Source organism: Chanos chanos, chromosome 1 (genome assembly GCF_902362185.1).
Source record: "Chanos chanos chromosome 1, fChaCha1.1, whole genome shotgun sequence".
NCBI classification, from domain to species: domain Eukaryota; kingdom Metazoa; phylum Chordata; class Actinopteri; order Gonorynchiformes; family Chanidae; genus Chanos; species Chanos chanos.
The window spans coordinates 9,274,573-9,300,959 of record NC_044495.1 but is presented as its reverse complement, the minus strand read 5'-3'; the positions used below and the strand labels follow the sequence as shown (position 1 = coordinate 9,300,959).

General features: G+C 40.3%; 3 protein-coding genes across 3 annotated transcripts; 1 reads left to right on the top strand and 2 right to left on the bottom strand.

Annotated features, from left to right (window-relative positions):
* Positions 1-9,640: 9,640 nt before the first annotated feature.
* Positions 9,641-12,102, bottom strand: LOC115824388 (antimicrobial peptide NK-lysin-like). The gene is made up of 4 exons (XM_030788379.1): positions 11,974-12,102; positions 10,334-10,432; positions 10,076-10,233; positions 9,641-9,678 (listed from the first exon to the last, which is right to left on the bottom strand). The coding sequence occupies exons 1-4, from the start codon at positions 12,100-12,102 to the stop codon at positions 9,657-9,659; spliced, it is 408 nt and encodes a 135-aa protein (XP_030644239.1). The 3' UTR covers positions 9,641-9,656.
* Positions 12,103-16,282: 4,180 nt separating this feature from the next.
* On the bottom strand, positions 16,283-18,882 carry LOC115824356 (antimicrobial peptide NK-lysin-like). The gene is made up of 4 exons (XM_030788377.1): positions 18,823-18,882; positions 16,868-16,966; positions 16,610-16,767; positions 16,283-16,354 (listed from the first exon to the last, which is right to left on the bottom strand). Exons 1-4 carry the CDS (start codon positions 18,880-18,882, stop codon positions 16,333-16,335), a joined length of 339 nt encoding a protein of 112 aa, XP_030644237.1. The 3' UTR covers positions 16,283-16,332.
* A 2,972-nt stretch (positions 18,883-21,854) lies between these two features.
* Positions 21,855-26,248, top strand: psmc1a (proteasome 26S subunit, ATPase 1a). Its single transcript, XM_030767675.1, has 11 exons — positions 21,855-21,877; positions 22,482-22,535; positions 22,700-22,796; positions 22,898-23,022; positions 23,343-23,528; positions 23,811-23,939; positions 24,298-24,394; positions 24,558-24,747; positions 24,908-25,059; positions 25,512-25,666; positions 25,993-26,248. The coding sequence occupies exons 1-11, from the start codon at positions 21,875-21,877 to the stop codon at positions 26,125-26,127; spliced, it is 1,323 nt and encodes a 440-aa protein (XP_030623535.1). The 5' UTR covers positions 21,855-21,874; the 3' UTR covers positions 26,128-26,248.
* The last annotated feature ends 139 nt before the right edge of the window (positions 26,249-26,387 follow it).

Below are 26,387 nucleotides of genomic sequence, written 5' to 3'. Positions count from 1 at the left end.
ATTATTCGTGTTATTTGTAATGAATGGTGAACTGTGGCATCTCAGTTACCATCACAGCTGTCCAAACTAATGGAATAACTTTAACAAACAACTAGAATGTTTTCTTTAAATGATCAATTATGTCTTACTTGTAGGCAGAATGAAAACTGCTTTAGAGCCAAACCTTGGCAACATTTTACTGACAGGACAAAATCTTTTGAGACTCTTGGTCATATTCTCAGTGAGGGTCGAGGAGAAGAGGATGGATGTTTCTAGAGAACTTAAACTTCATTATTTCCATGCATTGTGTTTTGCCATGTTTTACAATGTGACCACATCAAGATAGCGTTTACAGAAATAGCAAAGGTGTCTTTCCATTTGAAGTGCAACATGTTGTGCACTTCCTGAATCCAATGCATTGCTCAGCACCGTGTTACGCACTATTTTAAGAATGGAGTGTTACTACATTCTGAGTTTCATAATGACGTGATCTGCACGTCGTGAGGCTAGACCTGGCCAACGCGTATGGGTCAGTGCCACACCAGCTCATTGCCTTCGCGCTAGACTTCTTCTTACGCCCCAGACAACATCAAGACCATAGTTATGAGCTACTTCCAGGATATGCACATGTGCGTCATAACTCGCTGGCAGCAGCTAGAAGTAGGGATTGCAATGGGATACTCCATCTCCCCCATCCTCTTTGTAGCAATATTTGAAGTCATCCTGATTGGAGCAAGGCAGGTGGTGGGTGGAGTCCCGGCTGCCTGTAGGCTTGAGGCTTGCTGTATTACTTGCCCACTACGAAGTGCACCATATACGTCCAGGCTCCTGAAGAGGCTGGACGAGCTGATCACCTGGGCAAGGATGACATTCAAGCCACACAAGTCAAGGTCAAGGAGTCTTTCCTTGCGGAAAGGGGAGCGGAACAATAGGGTCACCTTCACCATTGGCAGGGAAAACGTCCCCTGCATGGCAGACCAGCCCATCCGAAGTCTTGGAAGGCAATATACATCCAGTCTCTCAGACGACGAGATGTTCCCCATCTCTTTGATGTTCCCCACCATCCTTCAGTAGCTTTCAGCAGGCCTGCTGAACAGCGACTCAAGCCAGCTCCCCCAGAAAGCACAAGGTGTGGTGTTATCACTTCACCTTGTACCCAAGGGTAATGTGGCCTCTGAAGCTGTCCGTAGTCACCTCATCAGCAGTGAGCAGGATGGATCCCAAAGTCAACTCCTTCATCTGCAAATGGCTGGGGATCCCACCTTGCTTTTCAGCAGTAAGCCTGTGTGGGTGGAATTCACTGCATCTACCCCTGAAATCTGTCACTCATGGGTACAAGCAAGAGAAGGCAAGGCTGGTGATGGAGTTAAGGGACTCCTCCAACAAGGCAATGGAGGATATGCATGCCCGAGTGGTGACTGGAAGGAAATGGAGGGCTGAGGAAAAAGGTCAGAGGGCGGTGAGCAGACTGCAACACCAGGAGGTGGTGGTCAGGGTCCAGACAGGGCAGGCAGGCTTTGGATGGGGTGACCCACCCAGCCTGTGGTCCAGATCAAGCGAGAAGGAGGAGGAAAGACCTTGTTGTCCCTGAGGTTACCAGGATGAACTGATGAACTGACAGTGCCATGGGAAGAGGGGTTAGAGGCAGCCAACTAAAGGAAGAGGGCAAAATATGCGGACCTGGTTGCGGAGTGCAGGGAAGGTGGATGGAGCGTGAGGCTCTACCCACTGGAGGTGGGTGGAGAGGCTTTCTTGGAGACTCAACGATGCATCTGGTCAAGGACCTGGGGCTACGGGGAACCAGACTGCACAAAGTAAACCAGGGAAGTATCAAAGGAGGCTGAAAAAGCATAATGCTGGTCTGTCCTGGGTATTTTTGTTCATCAGAGAATGACCAAATAGGTGACTTGTTCAAGTACTGCATTTCACTGCTATGATGAAAACTTCTCTGAGTGTAGGCCTTAAGGTTACCACAGATGTCGCTATGTGTGCAGATAGCTGGTATCAGGCTGCTCATTTTTCTGATGCATGTCACACTTGTGCAGCCTAGCAATTGTTGCACGTACATCTAACACCTCCTAACTGCGTCAAACTCAGGATGTAGCATGAGATATTAGTTGTACTGTGACAATTGGGGGGGGTGTATTTTCACAAGCTCTGCATTACGCAGACAGTATCGTATGGCTTAACAGCCAATGCTGATAAATTTTATGGACAAATACCATTCGGTTGTTTTATAACATGTACATTTGAACAGTCAACTTTAGTTACCTGGGCAGTACAACACAATAGCATTCACAAGGACAGTCATTGTGTAAAAATTTGAATCCATTATTGTTGACTTTTTTACATTTACTTTGCAATTTTAGCATCAGATTAATGTGAATTAAAACCTCATGATTCTTTAACTAGGTGATGAATACTATCAAAGCCACAAGTGGCTTTAGAATAATAACTGTGGTTTACACTCTTCGTTATCTGATATTCCTCATTATATGAAAGGTTGTGGAGCATGTTTAAATTTGCTGGGTTGTACCCCTCCTCATTTATTGTTACAAAACTGTGTATCTACTTACGAGGGAATATGGGAAGCTAAACATCTCTTCTGGATTTGTATGGATATAGTCAGTTATTCCAAAACAGCCAAAAAGCTCCAATCTATGACATGATGCTGAATGGTTACCAACTTAGTCAAACATATTTTCAATGGTTTGCTTCAGATGCCTTTCAGTCTGCTGCCTTTCTAGAGTCAGCTGATGTATGTGTGGTATCTTTGTTCCCCTTAACAAGCCACAAACTCATGTTTTCAATTTGAGTTAGTGTGTGTGGTTTTTTTTGTACTGTTTCATTCAGGAAGAGGCCTTGCACAGCCTTAGAAGGCATAGTAAAATGGTGTTGTGTGTGTTTTGCTGTTGTTTTTGTTCCTCCTTACCATGGTACATGCTTTAAGGCTAAATGTAAGAAATCTGTAACTGGCAACCAGAAGTTTGATGGTTTAAACTTCAAAAATGACAGATATTGACAGCTTGCTGTTCATATCCCCTTTAGCATAGCTCTTAACCCCAAGGTTGCATGAGAGGTGTGTGACCTCAGATGTAGATAGTTATATTTGTAAGAAACCATAGGCAACAGTGTCAGCTATAACACTGTTATGTGTGCTATAAAGATATGCTGTGTACTGCAATACTTGACTCATACATTGCCAATTGGCTATGTGTTCAATCTCGTTTTATTCTTATTTGTTTGTTTTTCTTATTGTTTTTCTGGTTTACTCTGCCTGCTGTCATGAGTATTCCTGATAAAGAATAGATGCTTTGTTGTAATAGTGATTGAATATCTATTGCTTAGTCTAACATTGTGTGAGAAAGGACAAGTTGTAATTGATTGCCCCTGGATTTCAAGAACCAAAAAGAGAGGAATGTTTAATCTTTTTTCTCTCTTGCTTTAATTATTTATTTATTAATGTAGTTGCAAAGTGCAGCAACTACACTCAGTCCAGTTGTTTATTGAAGACAGATTACAGTATAAATGAATCTGTGATCCAACACTTTGGTGGTGGTTTTCTCGGGTCCAGGTTTCTCATCATGTCACGGCCTTGGGTCTGTGAGATGTATATGATACAAAATAATTATCAACTCACTATCTCAAAAGTTCACACAAACAAATCTCTGTCATTATGCAGTGAGGAGATGGTAATGCAATACTTCACTTGTGTAACATCTAGCATTTGTGATCATCAGCTCCATGTCGGATCTTAGCTGAGTAGACCCATATCAGTACTCTGAGACAGCAACAGAAGCACAAGATGGGAAAACTCCAAGGAGGTTTTGCTGCCAGCTCATCAAACAGCATGCCTGTACCCCATGGAGGATCAACAGAGAGCAGCTAGAAGAGGGAGTCTGGGGGGGAAGCTATTTCCTTCATGGATGTCTATCCTCTCCCTCAGACCCAGACAGAACTGCCTACCAATAAATGCTGCAAGTCAAGTGGTCCAGTGGAAAAGCCCTTTGCCTGCCACACAGCCCTGAGTTTGACCCCCAGCCAAGCTACAGGCTACATTGGGGTCAACAACAGTACCCATTACCTGCCTCCAGAGCTAAGAACCATTAACAAGACACTACAAAACACCTATATATCACTAAGCACCTTCATGGCAGCAACTCCAAGTACCAGACCACCTGCCAGAGAACCCCGCGTTCCTGCTGATGTTAAACTTCTCTGTGACTTCCTCTTTCTGCAGTGACACATTCAGTCTATGTTTCTCTCTACAGGAGCTGTAGTAGTTACTGTTGACACAATAAACATGTGTTATTCATGGTTAACCTTTAGACTGCAGGAAAGCATGCTAAAGTCTGAATTTGCCAGAAACACTGCTATTAAATTTGTCATGTGACAAATCTTTATAGCTCTTCATTGTCTTTAAGGCTTTTCAGTATTCTTTTTCATTATGTAAAATTAACCAGGTAATATGGAATGGATGCTGAAGTTACTCACTTGCAGACCTTAAGATTGACACAGATGGTTCTGGGGTCATCAGTGGTGGACAGTTCCTCAACTAAGGTGCTTACATATTTCTTAACAAACATCCTGCATGCGAATTTAAGAAAACCAATCTGATCACATACAGCAGTCAGTTTGTTTTTGATGGTCTCCTGTAAAGAGAAAAATGGCATTAGACATTTTGTCACGTCAAGTCCCGTCTCAGCTATGTCAATGGGTGCTGATCTTCATCAGACACACCTGGTCAGTACCACTGGAGATTCGCTTTTTCACTTTGCTGAGGATCCACTTTCATGCCCAGCAAAGCCCTGGGAGTCAAGATCTCCGGCTGTCGCACAGACAAGTATCAATTTCAAATTTAACAGAGCTTTTACAAGCACAACTTCCAAGTTAATAGCTAATTCAAACATAGCCCAGGATGGTAAGAACTCGTTTTACTTAAAAAAAAAAAAAAATCCTATTCCGTAAAGCTCATAGATTAATAAAATCAAAGAGGGTCTACTGCATCTCACCTGAATACACATCAGTACAAATATCCGGTTTTTGATTCTAACCTCAATGAGATAGTCTTCATTTGATTCAACCTCCTGAACTACCCAGTAGTTTGCTGAAGCTGTGAAATGGGGGAAAACTCAATTTTAATCAAATGCCCACATTGTCAACAAATTCTATACATCATGAGGTGAATAATCATCATGTCTAATAAAGGTGCGTGTTTCCTGAGCCTAGATATTTCCAACTCCACCTTCACAAAAAAAAAAAAAAAAAGAAAAAAGAAGTTTTGTTAGCTTAACTGACCACTTTTGTCATATTAATGCTGGAAAAGCATGAGAAATAGTATTTGTTTGTTGTTATGGACTGTGGAAAAAATCTTGCCACGATACATTTGAATGTTATTGTGAGGTGTCTCAGTACAAAATGATGTATATGTGAAACATAGTACATTTTCTTTTATGTGGCACTCCAGACTTGATCTCTTGTTATTTACCCTTTCTGAAACTTAAAGAAACACTGTAATAGATGCTATAAAGGACTAATGCAGTCCTTTTACTTTGGTTTAAGTAGTTGTGTCTAAAAACAGAAAATGATGATGAGCAAGATGCCTTATTTCTGGTCTTGGTGCCTAGGAGTACAGAGGCAAGTAAGATAACAAAGAGCATCATTGTGATGTACCGTTGGTGGGGTCCTGCAGAATCTGAATGTTGTTTGATGTGTTTTCAACAGTCCTGACAACCCTTTTTATAGTTCTCAGTGTTTCTGCATTCTGTAAAAAATCTATTTGTATCACTGACCACAAACCACAGAAGACTGGTAACAGACTGACTTCTCAGTTTTTCACAGGAATGCCAGCATGAACTGTCTTTTGCAGGATGTGTGATATGATAAGATATACTGTCACAATTTTTCATGCACAGGAATGCAATTCAGCCTTTAAATTCACAATACAAATAAAAAGCATCTACTCCCCAGACAAAACCAAGTTCTCAAGTCCTATAAACTAACAGTCTGTAGCAATCAGAAAAAGATGCAATTTCAGGCCTGAGTCACAGTCCTTCTCAGAACCAAGCTGCTTTGTGATCATGCCTATTAGAGGAAGTGCTGTGCAGACAAAACTTTTTTATTTGTATATCACTTATGAGTGACATCAAAACTTAAGTTAAGTTTAAGTGATTGCACATACACACTGTGAACAGTGAGCTTGTCCTCTGCATTTAACCCATCCAACACACCAGTAGTGAACACACACAACAGACGCAGGAGCAGTGGGCAGCATTCCTCTGCGCCCAAGGAGCAATAGGGTTAAGTGCCTTGCTCAAGGGCACACAGTCATGGATGTTGGGCCTGGGAATCGAACCGGCAACCCTCCAGTCATAAGCCTGGTTCTCTAACCTTTAGAGAACCAGACAACTTGTATATAATGCATCACATCAAGTCAACTGACACAGTCCTACTATCATCTGCAGCTGTAATGTTGTACTTCTGTCTTAGAAAATTATAGGCTTTGGCAGACACCAGAGCTTTAATCTACTGTAGATGTACACAAACAAACTAATATGAATTGCGCACAGATACTTAAAGCTGAATGAGGACATCTGTATCAGTCACTTACATAAACGCAGAAACCGCCTAGCTCTTCAAGGACCTCCGGATCGAGAAAAAGAACCATAATGCACAAGATCCTTAGATTCAAGACATCAAGAAGACTGTGGAAGGCCTGCGAGAACAAGAGAGAATATCAATAAGACCTGGTGACATTCAGATCAGCAGGAAATCAAACTTGACCTAAAACAGGTGTACTAGGTAAAACACCCAACAGCAATACATGAAAGATCCGAATAAGATGCCAGATTCACTTCTGCAAGGGGATACTAAAGAGAAGGGATACAAACCCCAGCAATTACTGGCCAATCATGTGCCTATCAGCAACATGAAAAGTACTCTCCAGAATAATATCAGACAGCATCACTGAGCAACTGCAGAGGAAGAACCTCCTTGCCTACGGCCAGCATGCAACGGACATAATCGTAACTGCCGATGTCAAGTCGTTGAGGACCGTCATGACAATGACTTGGATTGACTACCAGAGGGCCTATGACAGTTTGCCACACTCCTGAATCATAGAATCACTCAAGTTGCACAAGATCAACCTGGGCATAACACAGTGGATTGAAATATCCATGAAATCCTGGAGGACCTAATTTACACATGATGAGAGGGAATTGAGTTCAGTGTCAATTAAGACTGCAAAGGCAATGCTTTCTGCCCAGTACAATTCTGTGACAGTCAACTCCCTGAGGCAGCTGCTCAAGACATTGAGTCTTGGATATGATTTTAAGTCTGGAGGGAAGATGCGATACCTAGTACACATGGATGACATCAAGGTGTACAGACAATGAGCAGTTAAAATTGATTCCCTGATCCAGACAGTGAAGACCTTTTCTGATGACATCAAGGTGAAGTTAAGGCTAGGCAAATGTGCTAGGCTCATCATCAAGTGTGGCAAAATCACAAATACTGAGGGAATGAAACTGGAAGGAGGATACATCAAGGATGCAGATGTTAAGAATGGCTACGAGCAACTCAGGATATGGCAACAGAAGGAGAACATGTCAGAGGTGGTACAGAAGACGGTCACAAGCACCAGCAAAGACTGAAGCAAATTCTGAAGTCCAAGTGCATTGGATGGAACAAGATCCAACAGATTAACAGCTACATCCTCCAAGTAAGAAGATATACGGCAGGAATCATCCAATGGGCAATGAAAGAGGTGTAAAGACTGAATAGAATGCTACTGCTTACTACTGCTACTACTAATGTGACTTTTGATAATGATGTTGTAGTAATAATAATAATAAAGTTATATGTAGTATAGCATAATATATAATTTTAGTAATGATTAGTATTATTATTATTGTTGTTTTTGTTGTTGTGGTGGTTATTACTGGAAAATTAAACATATCCTTAACGTGATAAATTACTGAGCTCAGTGTGTGTGTATGTGTGCACGTACACATGTGCAGTACGTGGACCTAGCCCACTCTGTCCAGCGCTGTACCCAGTGCTCAATACCGCCCCTCCACCCACTCCAAAGTTTCTGAGTAACTTGGTTCGCAGGAGGCGTGGGGTGGGGGTGGTCACAGACTCGTAGCGCACAGGGAACTTCATTGTTTCCATGCATTGTATTTTACCATGTATGGCAACATGGCCACGTCAACATATAGTTGAATGTGACATGTTCCACACTTTATGAATACTCTGCCTTACTCACAGTCTTGTTATCTACTGTTTTAAGAATGTGACCATAGGTGCAACTGAAGTCTGAGTTTCATAATCATACTTGTCTTCCTTCAAGTAGGAGTTTTGAGCATGTGCTGAAAAGGCATGATACTGGTCTGTCTTGGATATTCGTTATTCATCAGAGAATGAACAAATAAATATGTGAATTTTTTCAAGTACTTAATTTCACCGCTAAGACAAACGCTTGTCTGAATCTAGCCCTTAAGGTTTACCACAGAAGTTTCCGAGTGTGGGCCTCCTGCAAAGAGCTGACAGCACGCTGCATGCTTTTCACATGTATGTAAATTCAGTTGTTTTATAATCAGTACATTTGAACAATTAGCATTAGTTATTTTAAGTAATGAAATACAACTCAAGATGTAAAAATAAAATGTAAAGGATGTGTGTAGCCTTTTTATTTACGTAACACGGAAAGCTCAAAATCAAAAGCTCCCGTCTATGACATGATGCTGGATGGTTACCAACTTAGACAGACAAATGTTCAATGGGTTGAGATGGTCATTTGGATCTGTTGCCTTTCTGTAGTGTCAGCTGAAGTAAGTGTAGTATTTTTGTCCTCCTTAACAAGTACCTCTTGTCCTCCTTAACAAGTATCTCAAAAAAACTCATGTTTTCAGATTGAATCTGTGTGTGTGTGTGTGTGTGTGTGTGTGTGTGTGTGTGCGTGTGTGTGTGTTTTTGTTTGTTTATACTGTTCACTTCAGGAGGAGGCCTTGCACAGCCTCAAAAGGTGTAGTACAATCTTGGTGTTGCCGTGTGTGTTTGTTGTTGTAAAATGATGCCTTCTATTTTTCCATGGTGCCCATTTTAAATTACTGGGAGAATAGGACCCTAAAGGTAAGGGAACTGTACCTAGTAACCTAGTAATGGTTGATGGATCAAACCACAGAAATGACAGATATTGACAGCTTGTTGCTTGTGTGCCATTTAGCATAGCTGCAGAGGTTGCTCCAGAGGTGTGTGACCTCAGATATAGTCAGTTACATTTGTAAGAGAGCGCAGGTAACAGTGTCAGTTAAATGAGTTACATAATAATGTGTGCTATAAAGATGTGGTGTATTCTTTCACTCTGCTGGAGTTCACCCATACACCGCCAGTGCTCTACTTGTTCCTTCTTTCTTTCTGTTCTGATCTGTTTGTGTTTCTTGCAGTTTTTCTTGGTTTGTCATTATTATTCCTGATACAGAATACAGGCCTTTTCACACGTGATTGAATAAGTATTGCTTAGTTTAATACTATATGTTACAGGACATGTTGCAACTGATGAACCAAAAAGAGAGGAAAATATAATCTTTTTTTTTTTTTTTTTCAGTGTAACAGATTACAGTGTAACACTGCAATACAGAATTTTAGTGGTGGTTTTCTTGGATCCAGGTCTCTCACCATTCCATGGTCTTTGGCCTGTAAGATGTATATTGTACAAAGTTTAATATCAATCCACAGTATGAAAAGACCACACGTGCAAATCTCTGTCATAATGCGGGGAAGAAATGATAATGCCAAATCTAATTCATTGAAGCTAGTGTTAAAACTATATTTGTCTCTACTCAGAATGTTTGCTGTGACCACAGTTAAAATGTGCAATGAGGAGTTAGTCTTTAAAATACAGAAACACAAAGTGATGTGTGAATTTTTCAGAAACACATTTTCCCATTGAAAAATATGAATAATTGCCACCAAATTTGTGATGTAAACTCATTATCAGAGTTGTAGAGCTCTTTATAGTTTCTCAGTACTCTTTTATGTTATGCAAGAATAAGCAGCTGACACAGAATGTATTTTGAAGTAAGATACTCACTTGCAGGCCTTGAGATTGACACAGATGGTTCTTGGGTCATCAGTGGTGGACAGTTCCTCAATTAAGGTGTTTAGATATTTCTTAACAAAACTCTTGCACTTTGATTTAAGAAAACCAATCTGGTCACACACCGAGATTAGTTTGTTTTTGATGGTCTCCTGTAAAGAGGAAGATGGTATTAGATGTTTCGTCACATTAAGTCCCATCTCAGTCATGTGAATAATATGGTAAATGAGTGCTGATCTTCATAAGACACACCTGGTCAGTACCATTGGAGATTTGCTTTTTCACTTTGTTGAGGATCCACTTACATGCCCAGCAAAGCTCTGGTAGTTGAGCCTCTGGCATGACCTCCAGCTGTTACCCAGAGATGAATCAGTATTAACTGAAGTTTATCAAAGCTGTGACTCTTTTACAAGCATGACATGGCAAATACAGACATAGTACAAGATAGTAAGTCTTTTTACTTGAATTTTTTCCCCATTCCATGAAGCGAATAGAACACTACAATGAAGATGGTCTATTGCATTTCACCTGAATACACATTTCATGAGGTGTTATTTCTATGGCGCTTAGTCAGTACAAGTATCAGGAAGAGTCGATTAGAAGTAAACAAACTTTTGATTCTAACCTCATCAAGATGGTCCTCATTACATTCAACCTCCTTAACCACCCAATAGTTTGCTGAAGCTGTGAAGTGGAGGAAAACTCAATTTTAATCAAACAACCAGATTGTCAACAGACTCTATACATCTGACAGTAAATAATCATCATTTCTAGTAAGGGACCAAGTAAATAAAAATTGTGTGTGTGTGCGTGTTTCCTAAGCCTAGGCAAGATGTTTCCAACTCCACCTATGCAAAAAAAAAAAAAACTTTGTTAGGTTTGACTTGACTGACCAGTTTTCTCACATTAAATGTTGGAAAGGTATGAGAAATGGCACTTACTCATTGCAGTGAACTGTTAAAAAAATCTCACCAGGATACAACTAAATGTAATTGTGATGTAGCTCAGTACAAAATGAGGCACTGTAATTTTCCTTTCTTTGGATTCTTCACTATTTTGAGAAACATTTTCTTTTATGTGGCACTACAGGCCTGAATTCTGGTCTCTTGTTATTTACCCTTTTTACACTTAAAGTGACACTGTAATAGATGCTATAAAGGACGAATGCAGTCCTTTTACTTTGATTTAAGTAGTTGTGTCTAAAAATAGAAAAAAATGATAATGAACAAGATCTCTTGTTGTTGGTCTTACCGGTGCTTAGGAGTACAAAGGCAAGGACGATAACACGTAGCATCATTGCAATGTACTGCTCGTGGGGGTCAGCAAAATCTGAATGCTGTTTGATGTGTTTTTCAAGGGTCCTGACAACCCCTTTTATAGACCTCTATGTTGCTGCACCGTGTAAGAAATATATATGTATCACTGACCACAAACCACAGAGGACCGGTAACAGACTGACTTCTCAGTTTTTCACAGGAATTCCAGCATGAACTGTCTTTTGCAGGATGTGTGATATGATAAGATATACTGTCACAACCTTTCATGCACAGGAATGCAATTCGGCCTTTAAATTTACGATACAAATATCAAGCAGCTACTCCCCAGTCAAAACCAAGTACTCAAATCCAGGGCTGTAGCACTCGAGTCCGGACTCGAGATGTTTTTCTGTTGTCTCAGACTTGTCTTGGACTCGTTGGTATTTGCACTCGGTCTTGGCCATTGGTCTCGCCAAATATTCTAGTTGGTGTCGACCGAGTCTAGCTGCCTTTAAAAAATAAAAGTTTTTTTTTTTTCTCAAGTAACTCCTTCAAAACAAAATCATTGGTAAAGCTAGCTTTTTTTCAGACAAAAAGGCATTGGTTTAATTAATTCAAAATCCATCTAGAACGGGCATTGACATTGGCTGCCTGGTAACCAATCATATGCCCGCCAAAACTCATGTCCGTGCGCTCCATGCGCAACGCATCCTTGCTCATCATTTTCATTTTGGCCACGGACATGATGTCAGCAATCTCAAGCATCATACAATTTGGGTTTTACAAACCACAGATAATTTCGCAACAGTGCACTGAAGAGGAAACTCAAGGGCATCTTGCAAATTTTGCAACACAACAATTTCGGAAACCTTACGCTGCACCTGCTTTTTTGATCATCACAAATATGGTACAACACCCTTTGTGGGGTGGGGCTTACATGCTGTTTTGTCTATAGAGTGTTGAGTATGATATCAAGTGAAATGGCTGTACTTAAAGTAAATAATATGGCCTAATTTGATCCTACAATGTTGTTACACTGCACTTGCTTTTTGATCATTACAAATAATAGTGCAACGTGATCCTCTTAAAATAGAAGATATACTGTGTCTCTAGCATCGCACAAATATTACAAACGGGTGAGTCAGTGGTCTTGAACAGGATTCTTTTTTTTCCATCTCGGTCTTGACTCCGTCTCTCTCGTTTGGACTCAGTCTTGACTTGGACTCGAACCTCTTTGGACTCGGTCTTGCCTCGGCCTCGACTAATCCTGGTCTTAGACTTCTCTTGGACTCGACAAAGGTGGTCTTGACTACAGCTCTGCTCAAATCCTATAAACTAGCAGTATGTAGCAATCAGAAGAGGATGCAATTTCAGGTCTGAGTCGTGGTCCTTCTCAAAGAACCAAGCTGCTTTGAGATAATGCCTTTTATAAGAGGTGCTGTACAAATAAAACTTTTTTATTTGTACAGTACATTTTAGTGGCATCAAAACTTGTATACAGATGATACCATTCCAGAGTATCACAATACATCAAATCAAGTCAACTGAGACAGTTCCACTATCATCCGCAGCTGTTATTTTCTACTTCTGTCTTGGAAATTTATAGGCTCTGGCAGACACCAGAAGAGGAGCTTCAGCCTTGACGTACTGTTGATGTGCACAAACAAACTAATATGGATGCAAGTTTCAAGTTTATTTAAAGCCTAATATCACTGTTTACAGTCTCAAAGGGCTTTACATGCTCACAGGTATACAACAAACAAAACAGGATGGCACCCCTGACTTAATCCTCATAGCGGGCAAGAATAAAGTCAGATGTAACAGGGGAAAATGGAAGAAATCTTGAGGAGGACCACAGAGAGAGGAGACCCCCTCATGGCCAGACAGGTGTGCAATAGGAGCCAACCCAGTGAACAATTACAAGCAATGCAGACATAATGTAAAAGAAAACACACTAGCAGATGAAATAAAGACAACAAAAGCGGTGTGTGTGTGTGTGTGTGTGTGTGTGTGTGGTGGGGGTAGACAACCACACTCATACAAGATATTCATACTCAAGCATAAGAGGCGCATACACACAGAGGATGAGGGGGAAAAGGAGAAAGGAGGTAAAGAACGTAGTGCGTAAATGCATCAGGCTAACGCAGCAAAGCTAATGCCTACTGAAGGTGCAGGAGGAGCAGGGCCACGCAGGGCAAGGAGGGCCAGGGGCCGCAGGGCACAGGGACAAAGTCAAGCTGCCAACCTAAAGACGGGAGCCACATCTATGCAACGAGCCATAAAACAAGCAATTCACCAAAGGACGACTGTGCAAGAAACAAGACAAAGGAGCCAAGGCCTGGAGAAGAGATCAAATGGAAGACACCATCAGGACTTCCAGTACTTTCAGGACTCAAGGAGGCACAGCACTGTCATGGCATTGGTGCATTTGTAGCCAAGGTAGTGTCACCTTCCCTTTTTGTGTATCTCTTGTTTAGTTTGTTGGTAACTAATTAGCATAATTGACAAGCTCTTGTACATAAAAGGCCCAGGTAAATGCTACCTGAAGGTTTGCTTTCTGGACATCCGCCCCTTCCGCCACCTGCTCCTTCAATTATTAGAAAGGTACGAGTCGACTTGCTGTGCACTGCTTTGCTGGGTTTATGCACCTGCTGATTTTTCTGTTTTGTTTTTCGCTTGATTTTGTAGTTAATGCCAGTGTGACTTTTGGTACGTCCCTCTGCTACTGACCTCCAGGTAGCCACATTCCTAGCTCTCGTGCCATATTTTCCCTGCTATGGTTTGGCATGGTCGGAACACAATCGCTTTTGTTTGTAGCTTCACCTGCCTCGCCGTAGCACTGCCTGGTGTCATCTGTTTTAGATGGGCGATTGCCATACTTTGGGTACGTATGCGCAGGGTAGGGCACTGTTACTTTTAAATATAAGGTTTATTTCCTTTTCTTTTTTTTTTTTTTTTTTGTAACTTCATTTTGTTTTCCGACAGGTAGCATTAGATCTGCAAAGGGGAATTGGTATTGGCATGCCGCATCTTGATTAAACTGCTGTTTTGTCTCTGTTTGGTCTGTCTCTGTTCTTGTTTCTATTGTTCTTTTTGTTTATGTTTCATCAGTATTAGTTGGCTTATATTGACTTTAGAATATCGCTCGCGGTCAGTCTCTCAGCGCAGTGTATTCCGCTGTATTCATTACTGTCCGGTGTGCGCGATGTTTGCGTTGGCCACGTTGTGTTTAATTAACTCTGTCCTTTCTTTTTTTCTATTTTATTGGTTCATTTTTTTGTATGAGTTTGTGGACGTGTGAGGAGGTGGGACATCACAGTGATCGACAAGCATCTTAGAAGAGAAACGATCATCAACATGGCATTTGCAGATGACAAGAATGTCTCAACCAAGGAGCAGGAGAAAACTGGCAAATACCAGGACTTGTGACTATTACTGCTACTGCTACTACTAATACTAAAATTGATGATAATAATAATAATAATAATAATGTTATATATCATATAACAATCTATAATAATAATTCATTAATGTTGTTATTGTCATGTTGTTGTTGTTGGTATTGGACAATTAGACATATCCTTAATGTGATATATTACTGAGCCCAGTGTGTGCACATACACATGTGCAGTACGTGGACCTAGCCTACTCTGTCCAGCGCTTTACCCAGTGCTCAATACCGCCCCTCCACCCACTCCAAAGTTTCTGAGTGACTTGGTTCGCAGGAGGTGTGGGGTGGGGGTGGTCACAGACTCGTAGCGCACAGGGAACTTCATTGTTTCCATGCATTGTATCTTACCATGTATGGCAACATGGCCACGTCAACATATAGTTGAATGTGACATGTTCCACATTTTATGAATACTCTGCCTTACTCACAGTCTTGTTATCTACTGTTTTAAGAATGTGACCATAAGTGCAACTGAAGTCTGAGTTTCACAATCATACTTTTCTTCCTTCAGGTAGGAGTTTTGAGCATGTGCTGAAAAGGCATGATACTGGTCTGTCTTGGATATTTGTTATTCATCAGAGAATGAACAAATGAGTATGTGACTTTTTTCAAGTATTTAATTTCACCGCTATGACGAAAGCTTGTCTGAATCTAGACCTTAAGATTTACCACAGATGTTTCCGTGTGTTGGTCTCCTGCAAAGAGCTAACAGCACACTGCATGCTTTTCACATGCGTGTTAATTCAGTTGTTTTATAATCAGTACATTTGAACAATTAGCATTAGTTATTTTGAGAATGAAATACAACTCCTTGTCATAAATTGTATAAAATTTGAATCCATTAGGTTTCGTAAAATGATGGTGTTGTCGCGTGTACTTGTTGTGGTTGTAATATGATGCCCTCCTTTCTTTCCCATGGTGCCTGTTTTTAATGACTGGGAGAATAGGACCCTAAAGGTAAGGGAACTGTACCTAGTAACCAAACGGTTGATGGATCAAATCACAGAAATGACAGATATTGACAGCTTGTTGCTTGTGTGCCATTTAGCATAGCTGCAGAGGTTGCTCCAGAGGTGTGTGACCTCAGATATAGTCAGTTACATTTGTAAGAGAGCGCAGGTAACAGTGTCAGTTAAATGAGTTACATTATAATGTGTGCTATAAAGATGTGGTGTATTCTTTCACTCTGCTGGTGTTCACCCATACACCGCCAGTGCTCTACTTGTTCCCTCTTTCTTTCTGTTCTGATCTGTTTGTGTTTCTTGCAGTTTTTCTTGGTTTGTCATTATTATTCCTGATACAGAATACAGGCCTTTTCACACGTGATTGAATAAGTATTGCTTAGTTTAATACTATATGTTACAGGACATGTTGCAACTGATGAACCAAAAAGAGAGGAAGATATAATCTTTTTTTTTTTTTTTTTCATTGCAAAAAATTTTAAGTGTTGCAAACACATTCAGTATAGTCATTTACCAAAAACAGATTACAGTGTAACACTGCTATACAGAATTTTAGTGGTGGTTTTCTTGGATCCAGGTATCTCACCATTCCATGGTCTTTGGCCTGTAAGATGTATATTGTACAAAGTTTAATATCAATCCACAGTATGAAAAGTTCACACAAGCAAATCTCTGTCATAATGCGGGGAAGAAATGATAATGCCAAATCTAATTCATTGAAGCTATAAATAATGACACCAAATTTGTGATGTAAACTCATTATCAGAGTTGTAGAGCTCTTTATAGTTTCTCAGTACTCTTTTATGTTATGCAAGAATAAGCAGCTGACACAGAATGTATTTTGAAGTAAGATACCCACTTGCAGGCCTTGAGATTGACACAGATGGTTCTTGGGTCATCAGTGGTGGACAGTTCCTCAATTAAGGTGTTTAGATATTTCTTAACAAAACTCTTGCACTTTGATTTAAGAAAACCAATCTGGTCACACACCGAGATTAGTTTGTTTTTGATGGTCTCCTGTAAAGAGGAAGATGGTATTAGATGTTTCATCACATTTAATCCCATCTTAGTCATGTGAATAATATGGTAAATGAGTGCTGATCTTCATAAGACACACCTGGTCAGTACCATTGGAGATTTGCTTTTTCACTTTGTTGAGGATCCACTTACATGCCCAGCAAAGCCCTGGTAGTTGAGCTTCTGGCATGACCTCCAGCTGTTACCCAGAGATGAATCAGTATCAATTGAAGTTTATTAAAGCTGTAACTCTTTTACAAGCATGACATCCAAGTTAATGGCAAATAAAGACATAGAACAAGATAGTAAGGAGTCTTTTTACCTTAATATTTTTCCTATTCTATAAAGTACATAGAACACTAAAACAAAAATGTCCTGTAACATCTCATTTGAATACACATTTCATGAGGTGTTATATCAATGGAGATTAGTGCAAATGTCAAAGACAGTCTATTATAAGAGCAACAAAATGTTCATTCTAACCTCACCAAGATGGTCCTCATTCAATTCAACTTCCTGAACCACCCAATAGTTTGCCAAAGCTTTGGAGTAGAGGAAAACTCAGTTTTAATCAAATGACCAGATTGTCAACAAATTCTGTACATCATGAGGAGAATAGGCATCATTTCTAATAAGGGATCAAATAAATAAAGAGTGTGTAACTAAGCCTAGACACGATATTTCCAACTCCACCTTTGCAAAAAGAAAAGAAAAGAAAAGAAAAAACTTTTGTTAGCTTACAATGACCACTTTTGTCACATTAATGCTGGAAAAGCATTAGAAATAGTATTTGGTCATTGTCATGGACTGTGGAAAAAATCTTGCCATGATACAGTTGAATGTTATTGTGAGGTATCTTAGTACAATATGATGCACTGTCATTTTCTTTTCCTAGGAATCTTCACTATTTTGTGGAACATAGTACATTTTCTTTTATGTGGCACTCCAGACTTGATCTCTTGTTATTTACCCTTTTTAAACTTAAAAGAAACACTGTAATAGATGCTATAAAGGACTAATGCAGTCCTTTTACTTTGGTTTAAGTAGTTGTGTCTAAAAACAGATAATGATGATGAGTAAGATGCCGTATTGCTGGTCTTACCGGTGCCTAGGAGTACAGAGGCAAGGATGATAACACGTAGCATCATTGTGATGTAGCGTTGGTGGGGTCCTGCAGAATCTGAATGCTGTTGGACATGCTTTTCAACGGTGCTGATGGCCCTTTTTATAGCCCACTGTCTGGCTGCACCACTTCACACATTTATTTATGACAATGACCACAAACCACAGAAGAACAAAGCAAGGACCTTATTCATCCTCTGCATGGGAAGTTTGGGTCACCACAGTCTTGTCACTCCCCCCTCCTCCCTGCCCCCCCCCCACACACACACACACAGCCGCCCCTCTGTTTTATGACTGCTCATTGAAGGTGTATGATATGATAAAATCTACTGACATGAACCATGAACCTGGTTCGAACTTTTTTTTTTTTCGGAATTTGTTATAAATACTTCAGAAAAAGCCACAGCATATTTTGTTTAAATGATGAAAAGATCTCTGTCAGAACAATGTACTACTCAGCCCCAGTATTAGAAGTGGTAAGTTTTGGGTCATGTCTGAAAAATAGTGACAAACAGAGACATGAGGATACTTTAATTCTTTAATTCTTTTTTTTTTTTTTTTTTTTTTCCTTGATACAAAGCCTTGCTCTCCTTACAAACAAAGAGTGACTGCTGTTTAGTCATACTGATTCAAGTATTGTTCATGGCAGAAATATATTGTCCAGATGAGTGTACATCTTGTGGCCTCCCACATTTATGCAGATTTCTTGTCTCATCAAAGGAACATGAACCTTCATCTGTAAATTGAACATACTACAATGTAATGTCATCGTACACACTCATACATTTATATTTCTATATGAATATCAAACAAACAAACAAACAAACTATACATGTATCTAACTATTTAGTAAGTTTAATGATTGGTTAGTTTGTTTACCTGATTTACATATAGCACAATCAAGCAAATGAAAACTCACTTGCAAGCTCTGACGTTGACACAGATGGATCTTGGGCTGTCAGAAGTGGATAACTCCTCAACCAGCATGTCCATGTTCGTCGAGACAAAACTCTTACACATAGACTTAAGAAAGCCGATTTGATCACAGGTAGATGATATCTTCTTTTGCAACTCGCTCTGTGAAAGAAAGAGGAAAAAACTGTCAGATTCTTTTCTACAGTATATCTTATTTATGTGGAAAACAATAAATGGAAAAATATTTTAGGCCTCTTCAGACAAACCTGGTCAACACCACTGGAGATTTCTTTTTTCACTTTTTTCATGATCCACTTACATGTCCAGCAAACCCCAGGGAGCTGAGCTTTAGCCCTAGGCCCTGTCTGATTTATATACAGACAGATCGATATGGAGGTTCAGACAGATTATAGAAATTACACAGTTATGACGGTCAAAAGTAAAGACACTGAAATCAATAACTACTGCATATTTTAGCATGGCCTGATGAAGATGCATGTAATTAATATATTTAAACACTTTTTGGTTGAACACCTTCCATTTTGAAAACACATAGCAAAGAACGTATGTCGCATTTCACCTTAACATTCACATTCTGTGCCATAGATTTCCTTAGCCAAAATGTAAATTTGTGGAATCTGACAAATGTCAAGAAGGCTCTATTCATACAGCTTACCTCTTCAATGTCATTCTCAGAGGGAACCTCAAAAACTTCCCAGTAGTTTGCCAAAACTGTGAAGTAAAGGGAAAAGAAAGAAACTGGCACCTGAACCCTAATGTAAATACATTAAAATCTGGTACTTGAACCCTAATGTCTCATGTATTTACCAGGTGTGATCATGGAAACACATTGTTGAAAGATAAATGACATGGTCCTGGTCCTACCTGAACAAAAAAGCACAGAAACAAGGCATAGGCCACGGAGCATCTTTGCACTGTAACTGCAGGAGGTCTATGAAAACGTAGGTGTCGTCTGGTTTGTGAGGGTTTACAGTTCACGCAACCTTTATATAGTTCTCCCCCAGCTGCAGCTGCTGGGCAAACATATTAAGTGAGAAAAAACGACAGTACAGTTCACACCATTTACCCCTTTTAGAAGTGCTAATATTATCTTCCATCATTTTTTTTCACCCCTTCTTGACTAGAGGGCCCAGACACAACCTAACCAGCTTCTTTTTCATCATATCCTTTATGCATATGTGTTAGTCTCTATCTGTCTAAGTTTTCTCTAGCTCTGGAATTCTCTGGGCATCCAAGTTCTGGCTCTGCCAGTGTTCATCCTCACAACCTAGCTCAAAGACAAAGGTTTAAGTTGACTTAATTTAAGTTGACCCTCTTCATGACACATGGAATTTGTTCTGGTTTTAACTGAAATGTTGTAATGTAATAGCTGCTTGCTATTAGTACTTTCCCCTGGTCCTAAAAGTAATATTTAAGTTTTGCCTCTCTTTGTAATTGATAAACATGTAAGTGATGAGAAAGACAGCCTGACAGCTAGTTTGCCAAGTCAAAGTCCAGCTATGACAACTATACTAAGTTAATTGCTTAGCTAATATTTCATCTCAATCATGTCTTTAGTTAACTAGTTAACAGCAACCCAGAAAAGGAAGATGAGACATCCACAACAATTCAAAACTAACTTTTATCGAATGATAGTTTTGTCTGAACACATTGAAGGTGGTGCAGCACTTCTAAATTGCATCTTTCTTGGTGCTACTCTCCCAGCTGACTCAGTGCCAACTAATACCTAAAACAAAACCGAGAAGGGGGTGAGGGTGTGAATTTGATTTCCTGTAAAGCTGCTTTGAGAGAATATCCACTGCTGTAAAAGTGTTGTGCAAATTAACCTGAACTGAAATGAATTAAACTGAAAAGCAATATTGATATGTTTTGACAAGGAAATAGTGACCAGTGCCTCAGTCCACTTCCTTAGTTTGATTCCGGCAGTGTGTGTGTGTGTGTGTGTGTGTGTGTTTGTCTGAACAAGAGTGATAATAGCTCACATAAAGCACTGTTCAACTCCATGACATCAAAATGAACTGTCATACATAACATTGTCATACATGGAGATATGTACATGTCAGGTATAGCTATTTTGCAACCTGCTATTTTACTTTGACCAGAGGCAGGGTATGTTTTACAGAGGGTTGACTGTTTAGCCTTTAAGCTCATCAGCACAGGACAGACACAAGGGTTGAATAATTTCTTTTTCAGAGTAAAGTATCCTGACAACTGGGTGTACACACTACACTGAAACAGCACTGAAAAATATTGTGGCGTACAATTTAATCACTCCATCCAAAATATTAATGTGTGGGTATTCATCAAAGATGACACAGTACTGCCCACGGCAGGGCTACACTGATCACTGATAGCTGCCTAAAGAAGTACATATGCCTGTTTCCATAGGGTGGGGGAGGTACTTAAATCTCTTGTTCAAAGCTAAAGGCAAAAGGCAACAGAGCATCTCTTTTCAAGGCCCAGAGCTGAACAGCCCTGATCAACCTTTTTTTGGAGTGTCATACAGTCAATATTATTCATTACAACAGACTTTATTTTCACTGACAGATGTATTATTCATTTCATTTAGGGTGTATACTTGTGTGTGTGTGTGTGTGTTAGTGTGTGTGTGTGTGTGTGTGTGTGTGTGTGTCTGAGAATGAGAGAGAGAGAGAGAGAGAGAGAGAGAGAGAAAGCATTTGTCACATCTCATACAGCAATAAAGCAACTTTGTCTACATGACACGCCGTTACAGAAACTAAAAAGTTAGATCTGTCATCTGATCTGAGTTTCACATCCTATTTACTTTCACTTTTTACCCTTTCGGAAACCTTTCCTCTGTATGTCTATGAAGGCTATACTTACATTCTCTCTAACTATCTTTTTCTTTCTCTTTCTCTCTCTCTCTCTCCCGCTCTATCTTCTTAAGATCCACGGTAGCTACCGAGCAAGACGGCCGCCGAAAATTTAGCGATACTCCGGTCCAATAGGTGGCGTCTGTGTGCTTATAGGGTACTATGAATCAATACGATTAAAGAGCGAGGGAAGAAGAAGACGAAAACAAACGACAATGGTGAGCAAGCATTTTTTGCTTTCTTCTTAGAGACTGTATATTTTTAATTTATCGGTTTCTTTTTCTGAATGACATAGAGATACTTTTAGAATTACTGACAGCAGGATTTAAAACAACGGAAAGAGTCGGTAAATTATGAAGTCAGTTGCTGACTCACAGACTTTGAAATTCAGATTGGTTAGCTAACTGTGTAACATCTGTTGTAGACTGTCGAATACTAGATTGAGTTAATCAAACAGCTTCAAGGTCTTGACTAGGGGGTTAAGAATGATCTCTTTCAGAATTACTTGAATAGCGGTCGTCCGGTGCTAACTGAAAATATCTGTCTGGATGTGACTTTGCTTAGAAAGCTGTGGGAAACCTTTACACCTATTTGGTAACCTTACATGTGTTCTTCATTTCGAAACTAACATTCGTTTTCCTCCGGTCCAAATGCTTGTCCATACAATTTATTTTGGTTAAAATAGTTCTAAGTGGCTGCAGGTGTTCGATTTTGCCGTCGATGTATGTATAGATGTTCAATTCTTCCGATTCCCTCCGAACTGACAGCACAAAGAGATATTGCGATGCAACAGTGCCTTACTTTGTTGATTGTGTTTGACAGGGTCAGAACCAAAGTGGAGGACATGGACCTGGAGGAGGCAAAAAGGATGACAAGGTAAGCAGTCACTGTTTCCCTTTTCTCCTCTTACGTTTGTGCACGGTTACGATGGTGATGAGCTCCGTTGAGAAACAGTCTAATTGTTCTAATCATTTTTAAATCATTTGTGTGAATAGAACATTTTAGTAGAAGCCATTCCCTTGTTAATCACCGTTTTCTAGGACAAGAAAAAGAAATATGAGCCACCAATTCCTACTAGAGTGGGAAAGAAAAAGAGGAAGACGAAGGGGCCAGATGCTGCCAGCAAATTACCATTAAGTAAATGAATCTTCAGTTAACCTCAACACAACTTGTTTGAACTTCAGAGATGGTGTCATCAGTAAAACAAGAACCTCTGTCCCCCCCCCCCCTTGTTTCAGTCACCCCTCACACACAGTGCAGACTGAAGCTGCTAAAACAGGAGAGGATCAAAGACTACCTACTCATGGAAGAGGAGTTCATCAGGAACCAGGAGCAGATGAAGCCTTTGGAGGAGAAGCAGGAGGTACTGTGGTTTCCTTTGATAAAGCTTGGAGTATAAAGTAAAAAAGAAGTCATTTTTAAACAGTGCTGGGTTCTGTGGGTCTTACCGTAAAGCCTCTCACCTAATCGCTCCGCTCCTAGTTTTAAGCCGCAAAACATCTCGGCTGGACTGAAAAAAAATTTCAGTCAGTTTTTCAAATGGAGCTCATCCATATAACGCTTTATGCAGCACGTGCTGTCATAAAGCAGCTCTCCATACTACCAGGGCTGATCCCCAGTGTTTCAATTCATTATTAAAATGTTGTGCATTTTACTAACCTCTCTGCCTCTCTCCTTTCACAGGAGGAAAGGTCCAAAGTAGATGATCTGAGAGGAACGCCAATGTCTGTCGGGACACTGGAAGAAATCATTGATGACAATCATGCTATCGTATCCACATCAGTGGGCTCTGAACACTATGTCAGCATTCTGTCCTTTGTTGATAAGGATCTCCTTGAACCTGGCTGCTCTGTTTTACTCAACCATAAGGCAAGGCCCCCCCCCCCCCCCCCCATTGTGTAAAGTGTTAACTACAATTAGCTAAGATGAGTTGTTTTGGACAGTCGAAACAGATGACCTCGTATTTTCTTCACAAGCACATCACAAATACACACACGCTAACTACAGCCCACTGAACAAGATGTCGCATCGTGTTGCATATTGATTGGTATTCGTATATATATATTTTTATGGTTATGTAATATGTATGAGAAGTGTAAGATGGCAGTGTGGAAGGGGTGGGACATCTGTGTGCTGTGATTCTGTTTGTAGGTCCATGCCGTGATTGGAGTGCTGATGGATGACACTGATCCTCTGGTCACAGTGATGAAAGTGGAGAAAGCCCCACAAGAGACGTACGCTGACATCGGAGGACTGGATAGTCAGATCCAAGAGATTAAGGTGACATAAGTGCTACTGACAGGCACATCAGCTGGAACTGAACCGTGGAGTCTTACCTAATGGCCAATATCTCAGCTGTGTTTGTGTGTACAGAATATCATACGTTACAATTCTTACAGAAACTAAAGCAGCGCTTTGTTTTTCATTCAACGTCAAATACATTTCTGTGGTAATAAAAAGTGAAATGAAGAATTTGATTCTGTGGAACACTAAGGTTAAAACATGAAAATCCTCTTTCAAACCTATGCCAACATGCCCTGTATTTGGTTTGTTTTGTGCATTTATATGTGTATAGTATTGCTGGGTGGGTTGGGTTCTGTGCATGAGGGTGAGTGATAATATTTGTGGGCTGTTGCAGGAGTCTGTGGAGCTCCCTCTCACTCACCCTGAGTATTATGAGGAAATGGGGATAAAACCTCCAAAGGGAGTCATCCTTTATGGCCCCCCCGGTACAGGTCAGTCCAAAGACCATCCAGTGGATAGACACTAAACACACACACACACAAAATTTAAAATAAATAAATAACAACAAAAGCCGAGCCTGTGTTTTGGCTGTGAGCATGTTTTTTTTGGTTGTTGTTGAAGTATGTTTGGTGTATGGTGTGCTTTGACATCTAGGTAAGACCCTATTGGCTAAGGCTGTGGCCAATCAGACATCTGCTACCTTCCTGCGTGTGGTGGGCTCAGAGCTCATACAGAAGTACTTGGGCGATGGGCCCAAACTGGTCAGAGAGCTGTTCAGGGTCGCCGAGGAGCACGCCCCATCCATCGTTTTCATCGATGAGATTGACGCTATCGGAACGAAGAGGTATAGTAACCAACCTGTAATGAACAGAAATGATGTTATCATTTATGTCGCTGGTCTACTAAAAACCTGACAACAGGTTTGCTTATGCATCATGCATATAGTGAGTGTGTTTCATCAGTAGACGGCGTGTGTATTAACAGAACTCGACTCTCCTCTGCAGGTATGACTCTAACTCTGGAGGAGAGAGGGAGATCCAGAGAACTATGCTGGAGCTGCTGAACCAGCTGGACGGCTTCGATTCCCGTGGAGACGTCAAAGTCATCATGGCCACAAACCGAATAGAGACGCTTGACCCAGCACTCATCCGACCAGGTAGAGAAACATCAAACCGACTGCAGACTGCTCCTCCAGACAAGGAGTAAGATTTCAGGAGATTGTTAATCTCCAGGAGCTTCCTGAGATAATGCTAGGAGTAAAAAGTCAAGCAGAAGACAATTTTTTTTTTGTGTAGTGCTGGATGATCAGTGGTTCTTCTCTGTGATGTCAGTAAATGTGTGTTGGATTAAGAAAAGAAAGGGGAAAAATTTCATTGGATGGAGTTAAATACATGGCTGTTGTCAACCCTTTTTCCAGAGTGCAGATATTTCTCCATCACTTCTCATTTGTAAAACCAAAGTACGAGCTCAACTTTACCGATTGCTGCTAGCAAATTTGTCAGTCCATTTTTGAAATATAAAGAAATACGAAAAGGAAACAGTTATTATTCTTGTCAGATGTCACCGGATTGTAATATTATATGGACTTGTATGCTGGTTGATTTCCAGGTCGGATTGATCGTAAGATAGAGTTCCCACTGCCAGATGAGAAGACCAAACGCAGAATTTTCCAGATTCACACGAGCAGGATGACGGTGGCAGAGGATGTGACCTTAGATGACCTCATCCTAGCTAAAGATGACCTCTCGGGTGCAGACATTAAGGTAAAATCATGTTCATGCTAAAATAAATCTTAAAGTCAACTCAAATTAATCTTTTCAAAACTTTGGATAATACAGACCCTGCCAAAGTAATCTGCTTGACGTCGTTTAAACATTTTATAAGTCATACTTAAGCCAATTTTAAAGTTTGTCTCTGGTGAACTGTGTCCAACTCCTGAAGTTCTCTGAGGGCTATCCCAAAAATCTGACCATATTTGGGCAATGCTGATGCTATGTGAAGAGGTGCTAGGAAAGCGTCCAAGGAAGCCTTAAGAAAAATCTTTGCATATTGTCTGCAGTTGTGATGAGTGAGTGTTTGATTGTTCCAGGCGATTTGCACAGAGGCTGGCCTCATGGCTTTGAGGGAGAGGAGGATGAAGGTGACGAACGAGGACTTTAAGAAGTCTAAAGAGAACGTGCTTTATAAGAAACAGGAAGGGACCCCGGAAGGTCTCTACCTTTAACATGTCCACCTGAACCCAACCACACACCAGTCTTACACCACTGGTATTTTTGTACACATTACGTTTACTCTAGAAGTAGCCCTTTTTGTCATTCTTTTGACTCGTGTGAATAAAGTAATACATTTAATCTGAAACCCTTTGTGTTTTTTCATATCTGGTGAAATGAAAGCTCCCAGTCAAATAAGTACAAGAGGGCAGAAAAATAGTCTCACTCAGCATTCAGACATAACTCCACCAATTAACCCCACACTTATATAAAC

What these genes read in the sequence shown, in the direction of transcription:
- LOC115824356 (XM_030788377.1), bottom strand. Translation starts at nt 18,882, where the DNA reads ATGGACATGCTGGTTGAGGAGTTATCCACTTCTGACAGCCCAAGATCC. An exon ending in CAAGATCCATCTGTGTCAAC is followed by an intron (nt 16,967 to 18,822) that starts GTCAGAGCTTGC and finishes TCTGGGTAACAG; the next exon opens with CTGGAGGTCATGCCAGAAGC. An exon ending in TCTCCAATGGTACTGACCAG is followed by an intron (nt 16,768 to 16,867) that starts GTGTGTCTTATG and finishes TCCTCTTTACAG; the next exon opens with GAGACCATCAAAAACAAACT.
- psmc1a (XM_030767675.1), top strand. An exon ending in GTCAGATCCAAGAGATTAAG is followed by an intron (nt 23,940 to 24,297) that starts GTGACATAAGTG and finishes GGGCTGTTGCAG; the next exon opens with GAGTCTGTGGAGCTCCCTCT. An exon ending in GACGCTATCGGAACGAAGAG is followed by an intron (nt 24,748 to 24,907) that starts GTATAGTAACCA and finishes TCTCCTCTGCAG; the next exon opens with GTATGACTCTAACTCTGGAG.
- LOC115824388 (XM_030788379.1), bottom strand. Translation starts at nt 12,102, where the DNA reads ATGCTTGAGATTGCTGACATCATGTCCGTGGCCAAAATGAAAATGATG. An exon ending in TCTCCAATGGTACTGACCAG is followed by an intron (nt 10,234 to 10,333) that starts GTGTGTCTTATG and finishes TCCTCTTTACAG; the next exon opens with GAGACCATCAAAAACAAACT. An exon ending in GTCAATCTCAAGGCCTGCAA is followed by an intron (nt 9,679 to 10,075) that starts GTGAGTATCTTA and finishes TACATCTTACAG; the next exon opens with GCCAAAGACCATGGAATGGT.